Consider the following 24,163-nt stretch of genomic DNA (forward strand, 5'->3'; position numbering starts at 1 on the left):
CAGTGCTTTACAACTTCGGGTGAATGACTACAGTCTACAACTTACATTTCAGGAAGAACTCCTCTAGTTTCAGAGAGAAGGCAGAAATGATGTAACTCATGGAGATTTCCTGATAATTAGGCAAAGTTACTGTGCTCTGAAATGAGAAGACCTGTGATGTAGAACAGGACTCCATTTTGTACCCTTGCTGATTCCTCACACAAAACAGTGTGATTAAAGTCGGCTTACTCTATGAAGCTCCACACCAAAATACCGAACCAGATTGGGGTGTTTGATGCCTTCAAATATTTTCAGTTCATCTGCAGTTTCCTTGATAGTTTTATGGTCATTAGGTTGAAATCGAATCTGTAAAAAGAAAATTGGTGATTACTACTGATACTGCCACACAGTGTAACAGGAGAGTCTTAAACCATGAGGGCTGTAAAGCTGTGTCCTGGCACTGACTATCAGGCCCTCAGGACCATGGTCCTGGTGCCTATGACTTGACTTCCAGACACTTCCTGTGTGATTCCAGAACTAAACATGGTCACTTTTGAGCACGGCCAGTGTAACAGCTAACAGGACCCCTGTCCAACTACAAACTAAATCACACAAGCATCACGCATTCAGGAGGCGACTGGTGTTCTGGTTCTGGAAATATTAAAATCTAAGACCCGATTCTGACCTTATGAAGTTTGCAGCTTATTTTAGATTCCACGTGGAAGTGAGATCATCAGCACTTTGTTTCTGTGCCTGGCTGATCATTTCACTTAGCACAATTACTCCAGGTTTACCCATCTTGTAAGTACCGTATAGAGGGTAGGTATTAATCAATTGAGGGTAAATTTCAAATTATGGAAAGAAAAGTGAGGTGATGAATATGTTAACTAGCTTGATTTAATAACTTCACATTATCTACATATATTGAAACATCATATTGTATCCCATAAATGTCCATTAAACTGAAAAAGAACAGGAAAAAAAAGACACACAGCCAAGCTGGTGTAGGGACGTAAGGAAGGACGGGTAAAGGCCACACACAGCTGCAGCTCCGGAGGCAGACTGGCCAGGAAGTGGGCAAGGCGCTGGGAGCCCGCCAGTCACAAGTCCTCCCCTCGGGCTCAGGCTCATACCTCCCAAGACCCCTCCACTGAAGCGACTCTAGTTCCCTCACTCAGGCTGTTCCTCAGATCCCCCTGTTCTTGTCCATTCTGCCTCTGGCTGTTAAAATGAGACTCATTTCTGAAGTTCATCACAAATGTTCTTCTCCCCTGATACCCCTAAAGGTGCCATTGGTGTCAGTCACCCTCCTGCAAGCCTTTATCAAGCTTTCCTGTCTGCCTCCTATGGAGGGAGACACTTCCTATCCATGTCACGTTCCTGCTCTAGCCATGCTCACCGTCCTGTGAACATCTTCCCTTTCCATAATGCTATCCCATGCAGCTGCAAGGCTGCTCAACACTGACAACTCACAATGGAGAGTACTTAGGCCAGCTGCACACGTGAAGAGCTGAATCCCTATCACCCAAGTGAACACAAAGGCCCCAGTTGACTCACCTCCTTCATGGCCATCAGCTCCCCGGTGTCGACACTGATGCAGGTGTAGACCTTCCCGTACTGTCCTTCTCCTGTGAACATCAATACCAACAGATCACTCTTCTAGGCACCACACACAGGCTAAGTCACTGAAACTAACAACATGTCTACTGATTCTGGATGTATGGTTATGTATTGATAATTAGGTTTGATATAGTTCTCAATGGTCCTTAACATCAGAAGTAAAGAAATCTCATGGATACATCTTATCTGGAATACCTTTAAATAGGTAAGAACTGGTTTTGAAAAGTCCTATAAGAGGTATGAAGAAGAGCAATGGACAAATTTGGAGACTGGGCTGCTAGTGGGGCAGAAGGGAGTGTCAGGCGTGCTCCCAGCCTGTGTCACTGCACTGAGTGGGGCTAGGACTGTGGGAACAGACACTCTCCTGATTTCCTTCTGGGACATGAAGCCAAGCGCACATATAGCTAAACGGGATTGAGAATGACAATGAACGAGACTCTTGAGGGGCTTGAGTGGCCTCAGGCTCACTGCTCTATGTGCAGCAGCTCTAAGGAAGCTCCAGTTTCCTGAGGCCACAGAGTCCTCTCTCAACTGCTCTGTCTCCGCAGACCTAAATGCCTAGCAGTCAAACACCATCCAAAGCGGGAGGATCTGAGACATCACACAGCGTGCCACCATTTCACAAGAAGTAGTTTCACATAGAAATGCAACATTCAGGATGAAAAAAATATATCGTCCTGATTTATATCATCTCTCAAAATAATATTCTTGTGGGAACAGCATGACAGAATATAGAATGGGTACAATTTCAGTAGTTTCCCACTGGAATTTCTAGAATTGAACAGCAAAACTATTCAATTTATTGAACTATTTAAAAATCTTTTCTAGTTGAGCCTGGTGGCTCACACCTGCAATCTCAGCTACTAGGGAGGTGGGGAAAGGAGGATCACAGTTCCAGGCCAGCCTACACAAAAAATTAGGATAATTTCATCTCAAAAACAAGCCAGGTCCAGTGGTGCATGTCTGTAATCCCAGCTCTGTGGAAGACAAAAGTAGGATTGTCATTCAGGGCCCCTAGAAAAGTTCAAGACCCTATATGAAAAATAACTGAAAAGGCCTGGGTGTGGCTCAAGTGGTAAAGTGCTTGCTTAGTAAGTACAAAGTCCTGAGTAACACAAAACAAACAAACAAAACCTAAAATTCCACTTTGTATTGTTCTTAGAACACATCTTAGAAATTAAGCAACAGCACAAAGAACCATCCACAAAAAGACACATGTACACTGTTAAGAACTGCTATTTCTAACAGACTCTTTACCTCATGTTCCTCACTTCCTTACCGATTTTGTTCCCTCTTTGCCACTTAAAGGTCACTTTCCTCAAGCCAACGTGCATGATGTTATCATAGGACTTGGGGGTATCACACACTTGGCCGATGATATTCTTTCTCCTCATTTCACGATACCTCTTTTCCTCAAACAGTCGGACTGACTTCTGGATGGCTTCCATGGGTCCTTGCTTGGAAGCAGTGTCTGCAGGAAGCAGCATATGCATCAGGCCGTCACTCCCACACCTGAGCACACCCCACCAAAAGCTCATAGCTTTCTCTTTAGATCAGGAACCAGAATCCTTCCACTTGTACTAATTCCAGCACGTACCCCCACTGCACAAAGCACACACAAACTACAAACTCGCTCGTGTAGCAAACACAGTCACATCCTCCCAGGCCCTGACGGGGCAACTGCTGACTCCTGGTACCCGGCTTCTGTCCTCTCTCCAGCACATGCTCCTGCTGGCTGGCTTCAGTACAGCAAACATGGAATCTCCCTGTCACTTTCCAGGTGCGTTTACCTCAGTTCTCCACCACTCACCGGAATCCAAGCCCTCTCACAGGAATTCAAAGCCCCGTGGAAGTCAGACCCAATTTTTCTTCTTTGGCTTGTTTTTTTTAAAGCTATTTCTCTTTTCTTTTCTTACCACATTGCTCCCGACAGGTAAGAATGAAGGGCTTAGAGAATGTGCCACACCATTTCTCACTTCCAGAACTGCTTGCACTTTTTCCTCTGCCTAAAATACCTTCCCACCACAGCACCTGCTAAGAAATCTCACACAGCTCCACTGAAACACATGCCTCCTCCAGGAAGCCACTCTGGTGAGGAGGACTCAGAGCAAGGCCTCTGGAATCAGAATGCTTGGGCTAAAATCGTGGCCTCTGAGTTTTCTAAGTGCTTGATCATGGGCAAGCTTGTCACTTCTTTATACATTAAATGCTTATCTGTGAAGTAAAGGTAGCAATACTGAACTATTGGAGCACTTAATGAAAGAACTCGTGTACAGCATTTAACATTCAGCATTTAGGTCCAAAGTTTGCAGGCTTTGAATTGCCTAGAAGGAAATTGAGTTTTTGGCTAGCAGGTGCAGAAGTAGCATAAACCAGGGAAGTAACATGGTAGGTTTTGTGTTTGTTAAGCAAAAGCAAGAGTGTGGCTGGAGAAAGGAGAATGCAGGACTCGACACACACTTGCTTGCCCTTAAGGCAACTTATTTTATCATGGCTTACATTAAGAAATATCTTCTGCACACACAGGCATCTAGAAAAACTTTAATGAGACATTGCCACCTTACTACAGGTGATTTTGATTCTTCCCTATCCTTTTTTATTTTTTTTAAACTATTTGCAGTACTGGGGTTTGAACTCAGGGCGCTGAGCTTATTAGGTAGGCACTCTAGTACTTGAGCCATGACCCAGCCCTTTTCATTTGGCTACTTTTGAGAAAGGGTCATGCTTTATGTTAGGCTGGCCTAGAACTCTACAGTTCCTTCCATTGACACTTTGCATTAGCTGGGTGGGCACCACCATGCCCAGCTTTTTATTGGATGAGATGGGATCTTGCAAATTTTTTTTCTTTCTTTCTTTCTTTCTTTCTGGGATGGCCTCCATCCTTGAGCCACAGTCCTCCCAAGTGGCTAGGATTATAGGCTTGAACCACCACATGGAGCTCTATCCCCTTTTAAAAGGCTGATTACACCCGCTCAGATTTACCATCCACATCACAACTCATAACTTGAAAACACTAATTAGCTATCTAAGAACTTCAAAGATCTAGCAGAGATCCTTAAAGACCAGGATAATTGTAAGGTTAATTTGAAAAGTGAAATTTCCAAAGATTCATGGTTTAGACAAAGATTTACATTTAATTCTTTAAAACCTGGACCCTAGCTTGTTTCCTTTACCTCAATAGAGGATACGGCAAGTCTGTCCCACACTGGACAAGTTTTTCACAGCTAGAAGGCTGTGGATTCCCTTGTCAAAATTTCTCAGAGAGGTTCTTTTCTTTTTATAATTTTTTCAATGCTAAGCCTCTCTTGAGAAAGTATAAACTGTTCCTTCACAAGAACAGTTTCAAGTTTACTTGCCCACAGTGTTTGTTTGGGAAAGCATGGCAAAGGCCTGGTGTCCAGGGGAAGTGCTGTCAAAGGTGAGCCACTGGCAAGACTATCCGTTACCAGATGGAACAAGCCTAAGAAGCACCCTCCAATGACACTGATCTACCCCAGTCTGCTAATCACCGCACCAGAGCTGTTTCTTGCTGCCACTCCCTTTTAAAGTCCATGTTAGGCCGATATGTTTACTACTCAAGTGCGTCATGGCAATGACACTCTAACGGCTTCCCTATCTCCACCTTAATTCAGGCCAGCATCTTACTGTTCCCTGCACTGACCAAAGCCACCGCCACTCCAGGGTCAGCAGGAACATTTGATCACTGAAGACAGCCCCCAAACTGAGTAACTCTCATCCCTCCAATTCCACCTACATTTACATCCACACCCACCAGTCTGGCCCCACCGGACCACTCTGTCCCAATAGGCCTCCAGGTTTGCTGCAGACCTATCTTCCCTCAAGGGTCAGCTTGGTCTCTTCCTTCCATGAGATCCTGCCTGACCTCTCTGGCCTCAGAGACAAATACTCGTCCCATAAGTCACACACCATCCAAGGGGTGCTGTAGTGAGGAGCACTCCAGACTTAACCAGAAGTTCCACTGCTACCATTCATGACCATGGTCAAATTTTTTGGCCTCTCAGGTTATCTTTTATGAAAAGAGAGAAAGATCTATTCTAACAGAATAGATTAACATTGTTGTGAAAAAAAATATGTGCAAGCATTCTATAGACCATGAAGTGCTGACCACAGCGATTTTTCTGTTCATTCTTCTGACTAAATTGATTGCTTCTTAAGTTCTTTCTCCCAACTTCTTAGCATAAAAGTGAGTATTGCACAATTACGTGAAAAGGATTATACTAAGCTGTTTAAGAATAATAAAGGTGAGTAAAACACATAGCTGACCCAAAGGAGTTTACAATTTGTTAAACAAAACAGGAAATGCCCATAAACATAGTACCTGGTAGGAACTGATTAAAGAGCTACATATGACTTCACTGGACATTAATGTGAGAAGGCCTAATAATTCAGAGTCCAATATCCTTTCTTTTACCTTTGGTCTGGCTAATAAGTGTCCGAAGTTCCCAACTTCTTCGTGTTGACCCACCTGAATCACTTCTTGGATATGCTGGTTCTGCAGGAAGTAGTTTTTCACACAAGTTAATATTTATGAAATAAAAATGCTTAAAAGCAAGACAAAAGTGGTGAATGGCAATGGCTACCATCAATCTGTCCTCTGGTGATTAACTCCTAATGTATTTGATGTGGGTGTGAGAAACTATCTCCACAATCAATTTTAGAAAACTGTACTAAACAGGGTTTTGACTACAGCAAATTTCCCAAAAGTAACAGACAGTACTTCCAGGGCCCCAGCCTGCTACAGCACATGTCCTCAAAAAACACAGCATCACTTCTGTGATTTTTAAACTGGGTAACAATACTCAAAAATTAAAGTATCGGGCTGGGATGTAGCTCGGTGGTACAGCGCTTGCCTAGCATGCGTGAGGCCCTGGGTTCGATCCCAGCACCAAAAAAGAAAAAGACAAAAAAAAAAAAAAAAAAAAAAATTAAAGTATCAGGACTAATACTTTTTTTTAAAGCAACAAAAGTAGACCTAGAATATGCAAAGACCGCTAAAGAAGCATTTAAATTAAGAAGCTATGGTGTCACTGAGCTCTGAGGCTTCTCACCCTCATTCATTTCAAAAGGTGTTCACAGTAGAACCAGTGGACTGAGGAGAAGGCAGCCGACACCTCCCCATACTTACCATCACGCTCCTCTGTGGGGCTTGAGTGCCGACTCAGTGACCTGAACTGCAACTCAGCAGCAATGGAAGCCAACCGATCATTTTCAGGGACGCTGGAACCTCTGTTTTAATATTTTTAACAATTGACCTATCAGTTCAATGGAACTCAAAATGAAAGATCTGTGAAATTCTTCTAGAGCCCTATTCTCAACTAGGGACAATGCTCCTGTGCCCATGTACACTGGCAGAGTCAGAGACACTTTGACTATCATGATTGGGAGGGTACAACCGGCACCTTGAGGACAACACACAGAGGACAAATGAACAGGGCTGCCACTGAGAACAGGCCCCCTCTGGAGGCTTTTGGGGAATTCTGGAGCAGAAGGAGAGCTCCACTGCAATCCCTCCACACCAACAGGCCAGCCCCATGGCTCCTGCCTACAGTCAGTCAAAAGGAAGTATGAGCCAAATATGGAGATCATTTAAGGTCTCACCAAATTACATTTATGACTTAATTAGGTCAAAGGTTCTAAAATCATTACACGATCCAAAAGATTCCAAATCTCTAAATCATAAGAAAACAGAAGGGAATGCCTAATGACTTTTCAAGCAGTAGCCAAGCAAAAGTACAAAAGAGCAGGAAGCTTAATATATTAAAGAACAAAGTTAATTAGCTGCTTTCCAGAACAAAGTTAAATGTTTCCCTTAAATAAATGAAATGTTAAAACTGTAAGTCAAGTAATCAAAAATAAATCTGGAGTTAGTTTATTAATAATTTATATGGTGTTTGTTTTTAAGTAAATGATAGAATGAAGTATGGTAGCATTTATGCTCTTTTTTAATTAAATACTAAATACATTAAAGGCAACATAGTCTATTACCTAAGTCATGAAATATGCACTATTTTAATATTTTCTTAAACCCTGAAACCTAGCATAGCACTTGTAAAGTCTGAAGAGAGGGTGATGTTTCTATTGCCGTGTACTTTGTCACAAAGGCTTGGTCCCATTTGATGGAAAACTGTGCTGAAGGCACACATTCTACTTCTGAGCAGTGACACAGACTGTGTGACAGAGACAGCACTCATCACCTCAACCTTTCTTGTTTTCTACAGTTGAAATAAGTCCATTCCAGGACCTTTAGAGATTTTTGCAAGGTTAAAAAACCACATATTTAAAAGAAGAGGTATATTTGTGAATGTTTAACAACTAGCTGTGAGGTGTGTGTATTGGGGGGGGAGGGCTTTGGTCGGAGAGTTTGCCAACTTCTAGGGTGTAACAACTAGCCTGAAAAATTCCTGAAAATGAAGTCTTGTGTACCAGGGGAAGGTGGCTCCAGCAAGTGCACTTCAAAAATATTTTTATAAAATTGGCCAGAGAATTTAAGCCCAGAATAGATAATACCTAGGCCAAATTAAATCAGTGAAACATGCCACTGAACACTCTGAGGCAAAGTGAAATTGAACTTTGGTTACTCTATCTCTAAGACAGGCAAATCCTGAAATCATGGGTGTCACTCTGCATCCCCATGGGCTCTGGGATTGCATAATATGCCTCTACAGTGATGAACCAATTCACATCAATGTACATGGCTCACTCCGTAGGCTTGGGAGCAGGCCTGAAAGCAGGCGGGGTTTTACACCATCCCCTCACGTCTTTGTGCGGCTCTGCTCTTCTCCACCTGCTGCCATGAACATACTGCCCTAAAGTAAGCTTGGTTACTTTGTTTAAAAAATAAATGGACTTCAAGATAGTATACTGTGATGCTATTGAAATTCTTAGACATCGAGTATGTCCGAATTTAAGACAAACGCTTATGAAATGCTGTTTGTAATATGCTAAAAAAAAAAAAAACCCCAAAAAACCAAAGCACCCCACTTATGTAAAGCATAATCTGGAATGCATAAAGAAGTCCCTTGGCATTTAGCTCCTACAGTAAAACATCAACACCTGTAACCACATTCTTCAGCCTTAAGAAGTGGGGCATCCTCCTCCATTCCCAGTTCTGTAAGTGTGGATGTGGCAGTCCTGGGAGCTGGTGCCAGTCTGGTTAGTGTTCCCTACTACTTCTGACTTTGTGCACTGCATTTATAAAAACAACCATCTTGGTAGCCCTATAAGGTTATGGAAGCAAATGTGCAGTATTTGCCATGAAATGCTCCAAACATAAAAACAAAAGGACAAATGAGAATTTGGTTCAAGGTTAATCATTAATTTTTTAGTTGACTACTTAAGCTGTAAAACACTTGGATATTTTTAAGTTATAGGCATTTATGACTAAAATTAGGACTATTAATTGTTTGAATGAGTGAGAAAACTAAAAATGTTTGTAGACATTTTAGATCATTACTAAAGTAAGTTTAAGAACATTTTAATCTTTCAAATTATAAAGCATCAGTCATCTTCCTGCTACTATACTTTTTCTTATAAGCTGAATACAGGGCACTAAATTCCATCGTAACTCTTCCTTTTTTGATCAAATCACCGCAATCCAGATAGTTTTGTATTTCATCCTCTGTACTGGAAGATGAGAATACTGATAGTGCCCCTTCTACTCAGACACAGGAGTGGAATTCAGAGAGACCAAAAGTCCTTTCTCCATTAAGTAAATGTGAACTTCCTAACAGTCTATGCCAAAAAGTAACTAGCATGGAGAAAACTTCGAGCCCCTTACACAAAAGACTTAATGCAGGAGAGTTAGATTTTTCTGGAGCTTGCCAAGTGTCTGCTAGTTCTCTCTAGTAATGATCTATTTGCTAAATAATACACAAACCTCATGAACTCATTTTCCACTTTTATAGAGCTACTTCTAATCAATATTTAAAATTAGGAAATAAGGTTAGAAAATCTTATTTACCTAACATTGTTAGCAGGACACCACCTCTGAACTACTTGTGCCTGCTTGCGAAGGGCTCATATCCTGTTCTGTTAAAACTGCTTCCTCCCTCTGACACGCTCTCCATACAGCTGTAGCTGGCAGAGATAATGCTGTCATTTTGCTAATGCTGGATCCAAAGAAATACTAACATTAGGCAAATGGTCTATTCATACTGACTTGTGTCAAGGCGGGGGACTGTGACACACAAACCAGAGGAAAGTAGCCCAGTCATCCTCTGTGACACCCTAAAGCTAAGGACCCTGAGGAAGGACACATACATGAGGGGTGGGAAGGAAGCATGGTGCTGGTGCAGTGAGACTACCTGGTATCAGGGGCACTGCTGATGGGTTTGGGCGGCACAAAGTCACCACCATAGGGGCCAGGGCGGCCGGAGGTGGTGGCGGCGGTGGCAGTGGCAGCGGCAGCAGCAGCAGCAGCAGGGCTGCCCTGGCTCCGAGCGTCGGAAGGCACGCTCCGAGTGCTAAGGCGAGAAGAAAAGCTTCAGGAACACAGATGAGAAAAGGGGATGGACTCACAAAGGGTTTTCAACTAAAAATAAAACATGGCAAGGAAGTGAAAATTATTTAAAAATATAAAGTGCAGAGTGCTGTTTGAGATTCAGGTCTAGGTGTTTAAAAAAAAAAAGAAAAGAAAAGAAAAAAACCTAATTTCAAAGACTTAAAAACTAACTGTGGTCCTTACCCAGCAAATCCTGTCAAATAAAATTAACTTGTGATTCCACATGGGAGAGAGGGTGCTTACTAGCCTGAGATGCAGAAATGCCACCACATTCAAGGAACCCAGCATCAGTGTTTGAACTCACTCCAGTGTAAAGTTGCTTTGTAACTATACATACTCATGAAACCAAAGACTGCAAAGTAGAGCTTTCTCTACTCTGTAAGTGATGTTGAATGTTGTTTTTCAAATATTACTATGCTATACATACTTAAATTCGTCTTTCCAAGGTAAGTTTTCAAAGAAAGAAAAGGAAAGAATTACTCCAAAGCCAGAAAGCATTTAGTAGCTAGAGGTTACAAAGAAGTCGAAAAACTAAGTTATCCTGAAAGACACAGGTCTGTTTTAAATTTGCGTGTCTTTTTCTTTTGCAACTAAGGCAGTGTGGTATGTCTTCAAGATAATGGAAGTAAGAGCTTTAAAAAGCTATGCACAAGAAGGCTGAAAAAACACTGAGCTCCCAGAGCAAGCACGCAGTTCCAAGATCACAGGCAGGCACGCAGAGAATCCGAGAAACAGTCGGATACCTGAATCCCTCTGGAGCTGGGATAATGAGATGTGGGTTAGGAGGGTCACTGTGGCATCGAGGCACCTTCACAGGACGAGGGCTGTTCCGATGAATGGCTGCCGGCAATAATGGAGACAAACGCAACTTGTTAAAGCAGGCAACAGAGAAGAGTCCAAACAGGCCCTCGGCAAGAACACAGCACAGTGCCACTCAACTCTGCCAGGGACCAAAGGAAGCCCTTTTACATGAGTGCAAAGTCACATGTACACAAATATCAAGAAAAATAGCACTTTTTGGAAGTTAATAAAGTTAATTACACACTGAAGCTTTTCTCCACCAAACATAATGTATGCCAAACAAATGATTGAAGCTATGTTAGACATATATGAAAATGTGATTTATTTGACACTTCTTTAATAAAAAAGGCTTTTTAAATGCTATCTATACTTTAAAAAGATTCTGGGTCCTACAGGCATTTCAACAGGTCCTGCTCTGGGGTCTGTCATTATATACTTTTATTCCATTCCTTTAGGCCAAACAAGTCGGAAGATGGAGCACAATTTTACTGTCTTTCTTCCAATGAAAATTTAACACTAGAGATCTCACTTAGTGATTGCAATGATGCCCACAGTGCTGCTTTCCCAATAACTGAATATAAGCAGTCATGGTACGTGTGCTACTTGGTCTATTCTAACAAGCTTTCCTCTTACTTCTCCTTTTAATTATCTAGCTTATTCTTCCTTATTTTTTTTAATAGCATGTTTTCTCTTCACATGTTAGTAATTTTAGCCTAAATGGAAATCCCCTTTTTTCACAGTTCCATTTGTTTCCTTTCAGTAACACTACCAGCAGGGATGGAAACACCAAAATAAGAGATGCAAAGTTCCCTTGCAAAACAAAAATCAAGTAGTTGTTAACAAAAAGCTAGGCAATTGATGCCTCTGCTTCATTACCTCAAGTATCATAGTGCCAAGTGGAAGAATTTCAATAGCAACAAAAGTAAAAGAAAAAATGATTTGCTTTGGATGTCATTAATTCAGCAAAGATAGGGGAAATGACTCAGTCAAAAATTGCTACAAAATTTGCTCACGAAGGTATAAATACATTTTGGTTTTTTAAAAAAAAAAAAAAACCTTGCAAGCACAAGTTTAATATTCTTCATGCATTAAAAACACATTTATTTTAAGAGTATGTATATTTAAGGTTCCAAGACTGACATTTTGTCGGTGGAAAGAAAATCCAAACGGCCCATAAACATAGATCTTCAAATTTCGATAGTGGTAAACTTATTATAGAGATGTTTTCACAGCCCAAACAAAAAAAGTCCATCAAGAATGACATAAAAATTATAGTATTATCCATGATGGGCACAATGTGGTCACAAAAGAAAATGAATTAGATCCGCACCTCTGACATGGAGGAATTTCTATAATCATCAGATTAAAAAAAAAAAAGCAAGCTATTACATCCAATATGATCCATGCTTATCCAGTAAATGGCAAGAAAAGCACCAGCCCTGTGTGAGTGTAGGAGCACAGAGAAAGGCACGACAGAGGATGTTTATGTAATTACAGGGATATTCAGAAAACATGGAAAGATAGGCTGTATGTGCTTAGAGCAGAAGGAGAGGAAGTAAGAAAAAATAACCGCAACAAAAAAGATAGGTCATCGGAACTGTGTGTGGGACAGTAGAGCTTACAATGTGTTGCTGCCTTGTTTAATGCTTGTTAGCACACCATTTTATATACATTTCAAGAGGAGGTTAATGATGTTACATGAGCAGCCCCAGGTCACTTGCTGTCAGGCAATCTGACTCTGAGTTTAGTTCCACCATCCCATGTGGCTGAGGGGACAAAGAACAACACAGGCATACAGAGGGCACAACTACTTAACTGCCCCACCAGCAGTGGGGAATGAAAGGCACATTGGAAGATCACTAACTCAAATGTTACTAGTGATTGACTACAGATTATGGCACCATATCTTTGTTCTTTTGTAATTTTGTCCACCTTGAAAAATTTCTTAATGTACATTTTATCTATTTTTCTACATATTTTTTCTATGTTGTAATTTTTCTATAAAGAAAACGATTCCTAGCCAGGCAACAGTGGCTTACCCTATAATCCTAACCACTTAGGAGGCTGACACCAGGAGAATGGCAGTTGAGGCCAGCCCTAGTAAATAATCATGAGACCCCATCTTCAAAATAACCAGAGTAAAATGGACTGGAGGTGTGGCTCAAGCAGCAAAGCACCTGCTTCTGCTTTTCAAGCCAAAGCCCTGAGTTCAAATCCTAGTCCCATTAAAAATAAATAAATAAACTTAATGGTTTCTTAAGTAATGAAATATTTTTGAGTGATTTTTACTGATCATATATTCTTAGAAAAATATTTTAAGATAAGAGAATCAAGTTTGGTTCATGATAAGAGGCTCAACCACAAATCTGATAATACAGTATGCTTTATATAAACACTCAAATAGTTTAAAAATAACAACTTTCATTTTCATAATAGCCTTGGAGAAAACAAAGCTTCTATGATTTGATTGCATTTTAAAGGTTTTAAAAAAACAGTAATTGAAGCATATTCCTTTAATATTTGCAGTGGCTAGCAACTACCCTGTAAGAAAAACAGCTGGTATGCAGCAAATTTATTATCTGTGATTTTTTTGTGTGTGTGTAATTCAAAATTTTAGAAAATTTCTAAATCTTCATTTTGGGGTACTTACTACATGTGAGGACAGTCTTGCTTTATTTATACACTATATCAGGAATGACATAAGACAGTCCTTTCTTCTTAAATACTTTTGTCTTTAAAGTTCCACCATACGCTAACTACAATTGAAAAATGTAATTGATGTATATTCTGGCATAACGTAACTTGATTTTCTAAAAGTAAAATCAAATGAGAATCTGCTACAGGGAGTGGGGAAAGTCAGGAAAATCATGGAGAAAACAAAGGCTCCACTCCTTCAAGAAACAGGGACAGGGGCAGAGGCCACGCCCACCCACAGAAAAAAGGAGGCAACACCTCCTTCAGTCTTTCTTCCTCATCCCCAAAGATTTTAACAGAAGAGTAGAATGCAGTATTGACAGAAAGTTTAAAAATGTAGTTCAACCTTGCAGGTTAGCATGGAATACCTATGTCAGCATTTCAATCTTCCTGCCGGGTTTAAAGAGATTATTACAGTGTTCTTTGCATACCTCATTTCTGACACTTTCACTGTCATTGTCCTAAATATTCTTAAATACTGCTTATTCCATTAGAAGTGACACCACCACCAAGATGATCTGTTCATCCAAATGAATGTACCCCAGGAGAAATGCTGCAATAGCTGTCTTACCAGCGTACACACCTGTGACGGGACTGTGCGGCTTTCCTATGACATGGCCAATGCACTCATTCATCAACGCTTGTAAGCTCTAGAAACCAAGGCAAGTGGAAGAGGAGAGAACGCAAGTATATTTTAAATTGCATAAGCAGCCTAAATTAGCTCTTTAATTCATTTAAAGGAGACATACTGACTTAAGTAAATATTTTCAAGGTTACTTTAAAACAAAATAAATATAAACAAATTAAATGCAAATTATACATAATTTTTTAAAAATATAGCATAAAATGTTTTCATAAATAAAAGCAAATTAGCAGTCAATTCCCCATAGCACAGTGATATGCATAAGTCAAAAACTTTTCATGTATTTCTGTCTCTACTACTGGGAAATAAAATAAATTCACATTTTGAACACATTTTTGATCTGATGGAATTTATCAGAACAATAGTAGTGACATTTAATTGGCATTACGCTCTCTGATGATGGTGGCCAAAGGGAAATAGCTAACCCTTTTTCTTCATTACATTTCCAAAAAGCAGCAACAAAGGTGTCAGTTTATAAAAAACCCCAAAGCTAACGAGTATCTCAGAAGCAGCACTAGGGTTGACAAACACCTTGAACATTACCCTTATGGAAAGCAAAGAGCAGTGAGGCTCTCACTGTGCTATTAAAAGCGCTTTAACTTCTCTGCATCATCAGCAGAATTACAGATAAAAATACATGATCAAGGAATAGAAAATAATCACTCATTTGGGGTTTTTTGTTGTTGTTGTTCTCTGGCAGGACTGGGATTTAAACTCAGGGCTTCACACTTGCTAGGCAGGTGCTCTACTACTTGAGCCAAACCTACAACCTTTTTTTTTTTTTTTTTTAAATGAAAGAAACTTAGAATATTCCATACCAAGAAGTCATCTTCTGGTAAGGCTGAAATAAAGGCAGGCTCGATGGCTTGTAGAAAATCAAATCCTTGAGTTGCCCACCTGTCACATGAAAATGTTCAAAAATCACAAAGCAGACTAGAAAAATGCTACAGCAGACTCAGACTGCATAATTCTGAAAGTAATATAATTGGACAATTATTAGCAAGGACAAAACCTAGGTTAGTTAAGTTTACAGTTAGGTCTTTTGGGAAAGGACAAATGGCATTTAAAAATTTTTTATTTTGAAGCCAATGGGAAGCAGGGAAGATTTTAGAAGATATTGGTGCCCATTTGTAATTCAGTAACTATTTATGAGTTATTTAATCCCAAATGTAGCAAATCTGTGTTTCTCTGACTTGGAAAATGCCATTACACAATGCTCCACTGTTCTTCACATGGTTATGAAGCTGTAGCAGCAACGTTTACTTAAGCAGCACTACTACTGAGCCTCACAGATGAGTTACCCAATTTTCCCTGCAAATTCCAAAATGGCTTCTTAATAGGTACACTGGTTACCCATTTGTTTTCCATTTACAGTAACTAACAGGCTTAACTTTCATGAGAAAAGAAAGAAATCGAGACTTCTCCACTGAGACTGTGGACTCTTTAAAGATAACTCAGTCTGGAACACACTTTTTAAAAAGTTTTCTAAGAGTTACAGGTCTTTCTATGTATATATTTTCATTAAAAAGAAAATCCTGATCACTATAGAGTATAGAATGCTTCTTTTCTGTGAGATCTGCTCAGAAACCTCATATAACTTATAGGAACTACCAACCTCACATACCACAGCACAAGAAGCATGTTACTTGGTTGTTACCTGGGTCGTGTTCCTCTACCACTCTCACACTTGGTCAGGACGTAATTCATCCACTTCCGGGCAAAACTTATGTATTTGTCTCCTATCTTCTGTCTAAACTCTCCAGACATCAAACGAACAACTTCTTTATGATACTGCAAGAAGAGTTTACATGTATCAAGATTAAGAAGAAAACCATAATAGAAATTCCTGCATGATATACTGCTGTGTTTGCCTAAACTATCATTTTCTAAAAACAAAAAGCAAAATCCAATTAAATCTATATATTCTGAATAGTATAAAGAATTACATAGTGTCTCAAAAGGCAGTTTTGCAAATGTTTTATTCAGAAATTTAAATAAGAATGTTCTTTTATGATATCAAGCATCTCTTAATGTTTTAAAATGTAGTAGACAGCTGTTAGCACAAAATGTGGACAACGACACATTTTAAAAAACTACCATTTCTGATATTCAGCAGCCATGTAAGATGACATTCTTAACTAAGCCATGGTTACAATTAATACCGTATTTGCTGTAAAAGATTCATAATACTCTCTGTAAGTTATAAAACATTTACTAAGCTGTATTACATTTTTTTTTCTCATTTTGTACCTACTTCGAACCCAAAATTGTACCCTTGAATCATGGCTTCACGGTAGTATTGCTGTAGCGTGGCAGATTCAGATTCATCAACTTCAGCATCAAATTCTGACGTGAACATGTGGTCCACTCGGTCAATGGCATCACTTATTCTGTTGCAGAGCTCAAGCGCATCATTCTGAAGAGCCCCAAACCATGGTTAATGAAAATGAAGCAGTCACATTTCATTCATCATCACAAATGCTAACTAGTGCAATACATTTTACATTTATGTCAGTTATCAAAAAATGACTTTATAATACAGACATAATTATGTTATTTTCATTTTCGCTTGTTTAGTCATTTAACATCTTATGAAATACGAAATGAAAAAAATCCATTTAAAATGATAACATCTAATCATAACCCGGTCTTTGAACAGCTGTTGATGCCTTTAATATTTTTGTGTACCAACCACCAGAGATATTACTGGCAATGCCTGAAGTTATTTTTGGTTATCAAAACTGGGAGAAGAACAGGCTGGGGATGTAACTCAGATGGTAGAACAACTCCTTAGCAAGCACATGGCCCTGGTTCAAATCCTAATAGACCAAAACAGGAAAAAAAAAAAAAAAAATCTGGGATAAGGAGGTAGAATCAACTGCCATCTAGTCAGTAGAGGCCAGGGGGTTGCCAAACGTCCTACAATGCACAAGACGGACCTCTACGACAAAGAATTATTGGCTCCAATAGTCAATAGGGCAGAAGCTAAGAAACCTGGCCTTAATTCAAGCTTTTACTGCCGCTCCAAGCAGTATCACAATGACTCCAAATTGGTCCTTAAATAGGCCTGCGCATACACGGTAACCATCAGGCAATTGCCCTCCACGTGTCGTTAGAATACGTTCTCCCAAAATCTTCTCAACAACTCCCTGAGGCTTAGAAAATAAAATCTGGTATCTCTCAAACAAACCAATTTTTGCCCACCCTTATTTCACCAGTCTTATCTCCTATTATTTTCTATTTTACATATGAAGATCCAACTAAGTCCAATAATGTGCTATTTAGTAAGCAGACCCATAACTGTGCTGCACAGACATCAATCCCCAGGCATTCCTTTCATGAGCTGCTTCCCAGTCTGCATGTTTTGCTGAACCCCCAACTGACAGGCTCCAGGGTGTGGTTCCACGATGCTACTGGAAGGCTCAAACTTCTTCCTCCTCTGCACTTCCCTGTGACCATTCAGGTCCTTGCGTCTATAAACTCCTTAAGCTCAAGAATAATCAACATCTTATAAAATCTTGCTATCTCCAGAGTTAACTGGCACAAACTAAAAGAAAAGACAAATGTCCCTTGCTCTGGTATTAGGGTGGTATTACAGTTTTTAAGAGATTTAGACACAAGTAAGACAAATCAGATTGACAAAACAAAAACAAATGTTGATCAAACAAGTATACTTTCAGGAACTGTATCTTCAAGAAGTTATGCCGTCACGTAACTGAGAAGATATACCTGATGGCCTGTGCAAAGGTGTAGAGGAAAGCAGGACTGATAATGGATACAAAATACAGAGTGGTGGAAAAGGAAAGAACACAAGTGCTGGCCTTGAAGGCCTTTGCACCTGTCTACAACTAGCTTTTTCTATTATAATGAATTTGGCTGAATTATTTATTAAATGAAATAACAAACCTTTCAGATTACACATTATCAATATGAAATAGCTCTAGTAAAATATTGGAAATTGCTAAAGGACAAAGAAATTTACATTAGGAAGAGCCCTAAATTCTAATCTCAATTTTGCTAATAAACAGCCACATGTCTACTATGAGGTCATACAACTGCTCAATTTCCTATGCTTCCCAGTTCTAAAGTTCCAGTTTCAGGAAAGATCCAGGAATTTTTTAGTTTAGACATGAAAAAGTGTGTACAAAGGAGACAGGGAGAATAGGGGGCCATGTAAGAGCTCATGTCCTACACATGACACCACATCACACCAAAGTGTTACATACAAAGGCAAGGACATTGGCTACTGTGGAGGGAATGGTGTGGTACCTTGAGCTGCTGCAAAGCTTTAGCGATGACTGGCTGACTGGATGTCTGTTCATGACGCAGAGTCATCAGTCCCTCAATGGACTGCTGGAAGGTTTTTCTATGAATTGTGAGATGAGCAGACTGCATGACAACTAGTAGAAGATTATCCAGCTGGGAAGAAAAACAAATAGGGCATAAAAGCAGACCAGTTGACCGCTTTCCCACTCTAGCACAACCCCCAGTCACCCTCAGGGCTAACCAAGCCAACAGCCATCTGCCCAGAGTCACTTGCAACAAAGCTGCCCCACAAAGTGCTGCATTCCAGTGGCACTCATGCCCTGGATCTTCAGCAAAGGGGAGAACAATCCTATAGGCCTGGGCAGGCATGGTAGCTTTGAAATACTCTATACTCCCCAGTAGTCTAGGATTGCTAGTGCTGAGAGTGTGAGTATGTTGTGTGTGTTGGAGCAGCACATGAAGACAGGAAAGGCAGGAGTAGGAGTGAGATCAGATGAGAGGCCTAGAACGAATCATTAAGAAATTGAGACTGCCTTGCTTTTATTCCTTCAGAAATAGTCAATGCAGCATTTAACAGGATCTTTGTGTTATCCTCAAAGTACCAAAACAATAATCAAATATAGATCTGGAGGAGAGAAAATGAAGTTTGAAGTAGAAAAACTACAAGAAAGAAAAATCGAGAGGTGGTGACTTTCTGGCTATGGCAGTGACCCTGGGAACACAGGGAAAGTATCATTGACTGGATGGCTCCTGCCTGCCATGGTTAGCACAGGGTTGGATTTATACCAACTGTCCCATTTCTGGCTTAAACAAGTGAGTAGGTAGTGCATGGTTTACTCAGGCAGGGAATACAAGAGAAAGAACAAATCTAAGGGGTGGAGGAGACAGTGGCTGACATGACCAGTTCCAGTTGCATGTGAACATGTACCATCATTGTCCATCAGTCAAACACAGTAATATAAGGGTCCTACAGAAACTGTCTGGGATTCTCAGTAGGTAGCTCAGCCTTTACTACAAAATGAAAGCTAAGCAGCCAATAAGCAGAGCACCTAGGGAACTGAGATTTCTGGAACTGTGGTCATGGGTCTCTAAACTTGAATACATGACTGAACTAAGGAAATAAATAAAATACATGTATTTTACAAATAAAGTACATGGATTATTTCAAATAATCTAATATAATTTAACATACTTAACAGAACTTGCTAGAATATTTTAGTACAAATTATGCTGCAAATTACTTAGTGAAACTCAGATGCACATTCTGGGGAAGCATATGTTTGAGATTAGCATGCCAGTTAAAACAATCTTTTGTAAGCTACAAATGATTCACTTTACCAGAACATATTCTAAGTAATGCATCTGCCAGGAGGAGGGAAGAACAGTGGCAGTGGCAACTGAGAAAGACCAACCTGCATGCTTCTCAGGGTATCCACAGTCTCCACCTGAGGCATGATTTTGATGGGCTGGGCTTCCCATGTGCTCCATCCATCATCTGAGTCACGGGCTCGGTCCCCGTGCTTGGTCACAAGCAGATAGGCATCAAGAAGCAAATCATATGGATCTTTTGAGCAGTCCTTTCCTGCAGCAGCATTGAGTAACTGCAAAATAATACCCTTTTCCTCAGCAAGGGTGTCTGGAACAAACACGTGCAAGTTTTCTAACCCAGGAATCTGTACCTGGAAAAGAAATAATCTGGTCTTAAAATAAGGAACACTGCACAGACAGAAATGTTATTTTAAAAAGAAAAAAAAAACTATGCACATGGAGGTGCGCATCTATTATCTCAGCATCTGGGAAGCTGAGGCAGGAGGATCATGAGTTCAAGGCTGGCCTGGGATATATAGTAACCCGCTACCTTAAAAAAAAAAAGAAAAAAAGAAACCCTAGGAAATGACAAGCATATTCAGAGAAGAAGATGTGGGAAAAGCATTAATCTGAGCAGCCAGGGGAACTTAACGTAGCTGAGTTCATCTGGGTTCAGAGTGACTGAAAGAAAAGTGGAAAGAGAGCCTGGGAATAGACTGCACTGGGTCGGGGTAGGGGTATCCATGCAAAGTTTTTCCACTGCAGGACCTTTCACTGTTTTACTTTCAACAACAAAGAAATTCCATCCTGGAGGGAGGTGAGCCAGAAACAACCTCAGTCAGAGCTAGTCTGTCTGTATGTGGTGTTTTTAAAGTCACCTGATGCTGTGGGCCTGAATGTGATAGATAGCCTTCCCGAGATCATTTTAACAAGAGACACGGATGCCACAATCTTCTCCAGGCTGCACATGCTACCCCAGGCCTGGCATACACTTTTCAGTGACATAATATACAGATGCAAAAGTGATAAATGTCAAACAAAGAGGAGTAAAGGTGGGGTGGGGATTCACAAAGTACCTCTAATGATATCAGGACAGTGGCATTCAGGATTTATTCAAAAACTCTGAACTGTGAGGGTAAAATAAAGTCATTGTTTAAAATCAGTATTATCTTTTTTATAAAGTATTTAATATATATAAAGCTGAATTGATAGTATGAGCAAATATTTGGTTATTTGTCTTAATTATTAAGGTAAAGTATAAGTACAAAAAAGTTTATTTTTCTAATTACCTCACTGAGAAATTGTGGGGCAGTCCTGTAACAGATAATGTGTGGCCTCCAAAACCTACAATGCTCACTCTCTGGGACTTCATGAAAAAATCTGCCTGTTTTAGAAGAAAGGAGGGAAGGCAAAATATTTCAAGCACACAATCTTACGTATTTACCTTTAGGTACTGTTTTGCTTTCAGAACATCCAGGAGATCTCTAACAGGGGCTGAGAGTATAAATTCTGCTGCTATCTCCAAGTCCTAGGATCAGTTACAAAGAAACCTCTTTAGGATTAGCTTTCTCCAAAGATAAAAGAAATAAGAAAAGAGTAAGAGCTAGTCAGTTTGTAAGCTCACCTTTCTCAGCATCTTAGCAAATCCCAGTGCTTTCGAGGCTCTTTCCCTGGCTTCATGGAAGAGCTCTTTGAGGGCCCGGCTGATCTCTATGACCGATCGCCTGCCAGAGGATTGAAGCTCAGTCAGTGCACACAAGGGCACACCCAGGTACAGGGTGCGAAAATCCCAATCACAGCAACAAACAAAGACTGCAGGTGCTTTTAATGACTGGGAGTGAGGAGCTTGCTCCCCACTGTTTTATAGAAAGTACCTGAGTCATTTAAATATAAGTAGGATACTTTTAACAATCTTCAAGGAACAGTAAACACAATTTTCTAAAGCTTTATGATGATTTCTTAGAAGGTGAGAAGGTTCTTGGCAGCTCATTCAAAATCTAATTAAAAAGACATGTGTGGTAAGTGCTTAATGACCTCAGCTGGCCATGCGGGCTGTGTGACTAGCTAGTGGGCCTCTCCAGCCACATTCACCATACCATGGAGCGCACCTGGGAAGGGACATTGGAACAAGCCACTCCCACTCACCGCTATATAGAAAGCACTCATAGATCCATCCCAATAAACAATGGTGGCACCATACGAGTTACTTTCTAGTTCACCATCTGAATGAATAAAGTCTCATGTTTATTTTGAATCTACAATGCTAGATCTCAAAACTACAAGGCCTACAAACTGATACACTCCAATTCTCACTTATTCAGTTTCCCCTGGTAAGCATCTAGGTGGAATGCTTTTCTTTAATCTGGGCATAAAGACATCCCATGTGTTCTGAATGCAACATTCGTTTTTTGTCAAACTTTGTATGGTGAGAAAAAAATTGTAGCTCTGGAGAAGTCAGTTTCACTTGCTAAGTACCTGCTAAGGTTGGATCAAATGACATTACTTATATATGGCCACAAGAATCTATTTGACTGTAACATGCCACAAAAAGAAGTAGCAATTTCAGTGGTTCAATTTAAATAATGTCTTCATAGAACTGGAGGACATTCAACAAATAAGAATGGTTTCATGTACTTAGTGCTCAGCAGAAGGAATAAACACAAAAACAATAAAAATGTATCAACTGTCATTTAAAGTACCAATGGACTGCTACAGAGGTTTAAAAGGACAGAGACAGCATTTATTTAAAGACACTCCAGAAAATATGAGCAGCAAGAGTATTATCTATACTCATTTTCAGTCAACTTTATCCCCTTCTCTAAAGGCACTGTTTTTATTAAATAAATTCTAAGTTCACCCTGAAAGAAAACTATACCAAAGACATATGACAAGAAGGGATATTAATAAACAGGCCTGTTGCATGTCCTCCAGATCGCTCCTGCCCAGCATAACCTGGTTTGAAAGAGGCTCCCTCTAGGTTCAGGGCTGAGAGATAAGAAACAAAAGGCAAAGGAACCCGGCTCCCACCTTATCTCATCTGATGCACTGCTGTCATCAGCACTGCTCCAGAACTCCGTGCAGCTCTCCTGCAGCCCAAACTCTAGAAAGCTTCCGGTGGACTTCAGCAGCATCCCTGCAATGTCACTAAGCAACAAAAATAACAGAAACAAAGCAGAGAAGGAAAATTTTCCTCAGCTTAAAAATCAACCACAATGGGAGTTTTCTTTTAATATAAAATCATGATTAATGTGAAAAACTGGGAAGTGTAGGTTATAACACACACCTATCTTTATTCTACACCACAATATTTCATTATAAACATATAATCTTAAACTGCATTCATAGTGGCTATGTGGTTACTACACAAATGTTACTTCTATCTTAAATATTCAAAATGGAATTAAAATGCCTCAAATAAAGAAAAGGTGATGGTGTGAATATGACTGAAGTGCATAATATGTATGCATAAAAACGGCATAATGAAACCCACTAAAAATTGTAAAAGAAAAAAACAGGTAGGGGGAGTGGGAAGAAGGCATAAGAAACAGGAATAGGGGAGTGAATCTGGTTAAAGAACTTTATAAACATGTATGAAAATACCACAGTGAAAACCCTTTGTACAATTAAAATACATCAGTAAAAAATTTAAAAATTAAATGCTTTGAATAAACTAAACGACAGGATAAGAAGGCAAAGTAAATTCTTTAAATGAAACTGTTTTTAAATTTTCCTTCACATTTAGCTTTTACAGGCATAGCTAATTCTTTAACTTGTGTTTAAATGAATGCCCAAGTACACACACACACCCTGTGACTACAGAAAAGTTCAAGATTTATTGACCTCAACAAGGTTCAAGGAAAGGAGAGCAGGTAGGTATATAACTGATGTCAGATGTGACAGAAGGTAAGTGGTGTGACAACTTTGTTTTCAGAGGACAACAATCAGCCCTAGTTAAGGCAAAGTGGTTTCATGACCTGAGTGTCCGGCAATGGCAACAAATGCAGAATGATGACAGGAGGAGGACACTAGGAAGAGGGGACCCATTGGGAAGCAAACAGAGCAGGAGAAAGGAAAGTCCAGGAAGAACAGTAAGTATGACTGAGGAATGATGGTGTAAAGCAAGAGGCATGCTTAGAAACAAGAAACTGTCCAAGTGGGGTGCCAGTGGGAAATGCTTGTAATCCTAGCTATTTGGGTGGCAGAGATCAGGAGAACTGCTGCTCAAGGGCAGCCCAGGCAAACAGTCTGTGAAACCCCATCTCCAAAACAGCCAGAGCAAAAATGAACTGAAGGTGTGACTCAAGCGGTAGAGGACCTGCTGGACAAGCATG

At 40.1% G+C, this 24,163-nt stretch overlaps 1 protein-coding gene across 4 annotated transcripts in view; it reads right to left on the reverse strand.

Annotated features, from left to right (window-relative positions):
- The window catches only part of Map3k4 (mitogen-activated protein kinase kinase kinase 4), a 109,047-nt gene that overhangs the window by 7,454 nt on the left and 77,430 nt on the right, over positions 1 to 24,163 (reverse strand). Inside the window, exons 7-22 of one of the 4 annotated variants that reach the window (XM_074070918.1) lie at positions 22,860 to 22,976; positions 21,457 to 21,556; positions 21,277 to 21,360; positions 19,937 to 20,203; positions 18,528 to 18,677; positions 16,513 to 16,674; positions 15,916 to 16,049; positions 15,077 to 15,155; positions 14,199 to 14,265; positions 10,864 to 10,960; positions 9,924 to 10,082; positions 6,746 to 6,846; positions 6,032 to 6,112; positions 2,879 to 3,070; positions 1,537 to 1,607; positions 229 to 345 (exon numbers count right to left, since the gene is read on the reverse strand). In XM_074070918.1, the coding sequence (XP_073927019.1) occupies positions 229 to 345; positions 1,537 to 1,607; positions 2,879 to 3,070; positions 6,032 to 6,112; positions 6,746 to 6,846; positions 9,924 to 10,082; positions 10,864 to 10,960; positions 14,199 to 14,265; positions 15,077 to 15,155; positions 15,916 to 16,049; positions 16,513 to 16,674; positions 18,528 to 18,677; positions 19,937 to 20,203; positions 21,277 to 21,360; positions 21,457 to 21,556; positions 22,860 to 22,976 (1,978 nt within the window). Of the gene's footprint in view, positions 1 to 228; positions 346 to 1,536; positions 1,608 to 2,878; positions 3,071 to 6,031; positions 6,113 to 6,745; positions 6,847 to 9,923; positions 10,083 to 10,863; positions 10,961 to 14,186; positions 14,266 to 15,076; positions 15,156 to 15,915; positions 16,050 to 16,512; positions 16,675 to 18,527; positions 18,678 to 19,936; positions 20,204 to 21,276; positions 21,361 to 21,456; positions 21,557 to 22,859; positions 22,977 to 24,163 lie in introns of all 4 variants that reach the window. The other 3 variants (XM_074070909.1, XM_074070935.1, XM_074070928.1) reach the window with 3 other exon arrangements.

Source organism: Castor canadensis, chromosome 1 (assembly GCF_047511655.1).
Source record: "Castor canadensis chromosome 1, mCasCan1.hap1v2, whole genome shotgun sequence".
NCBI lineage: Eukaryota > Metazoa > Chordata > Mammalia > Rodentia > Castoridae > Castor > Castor canadensis.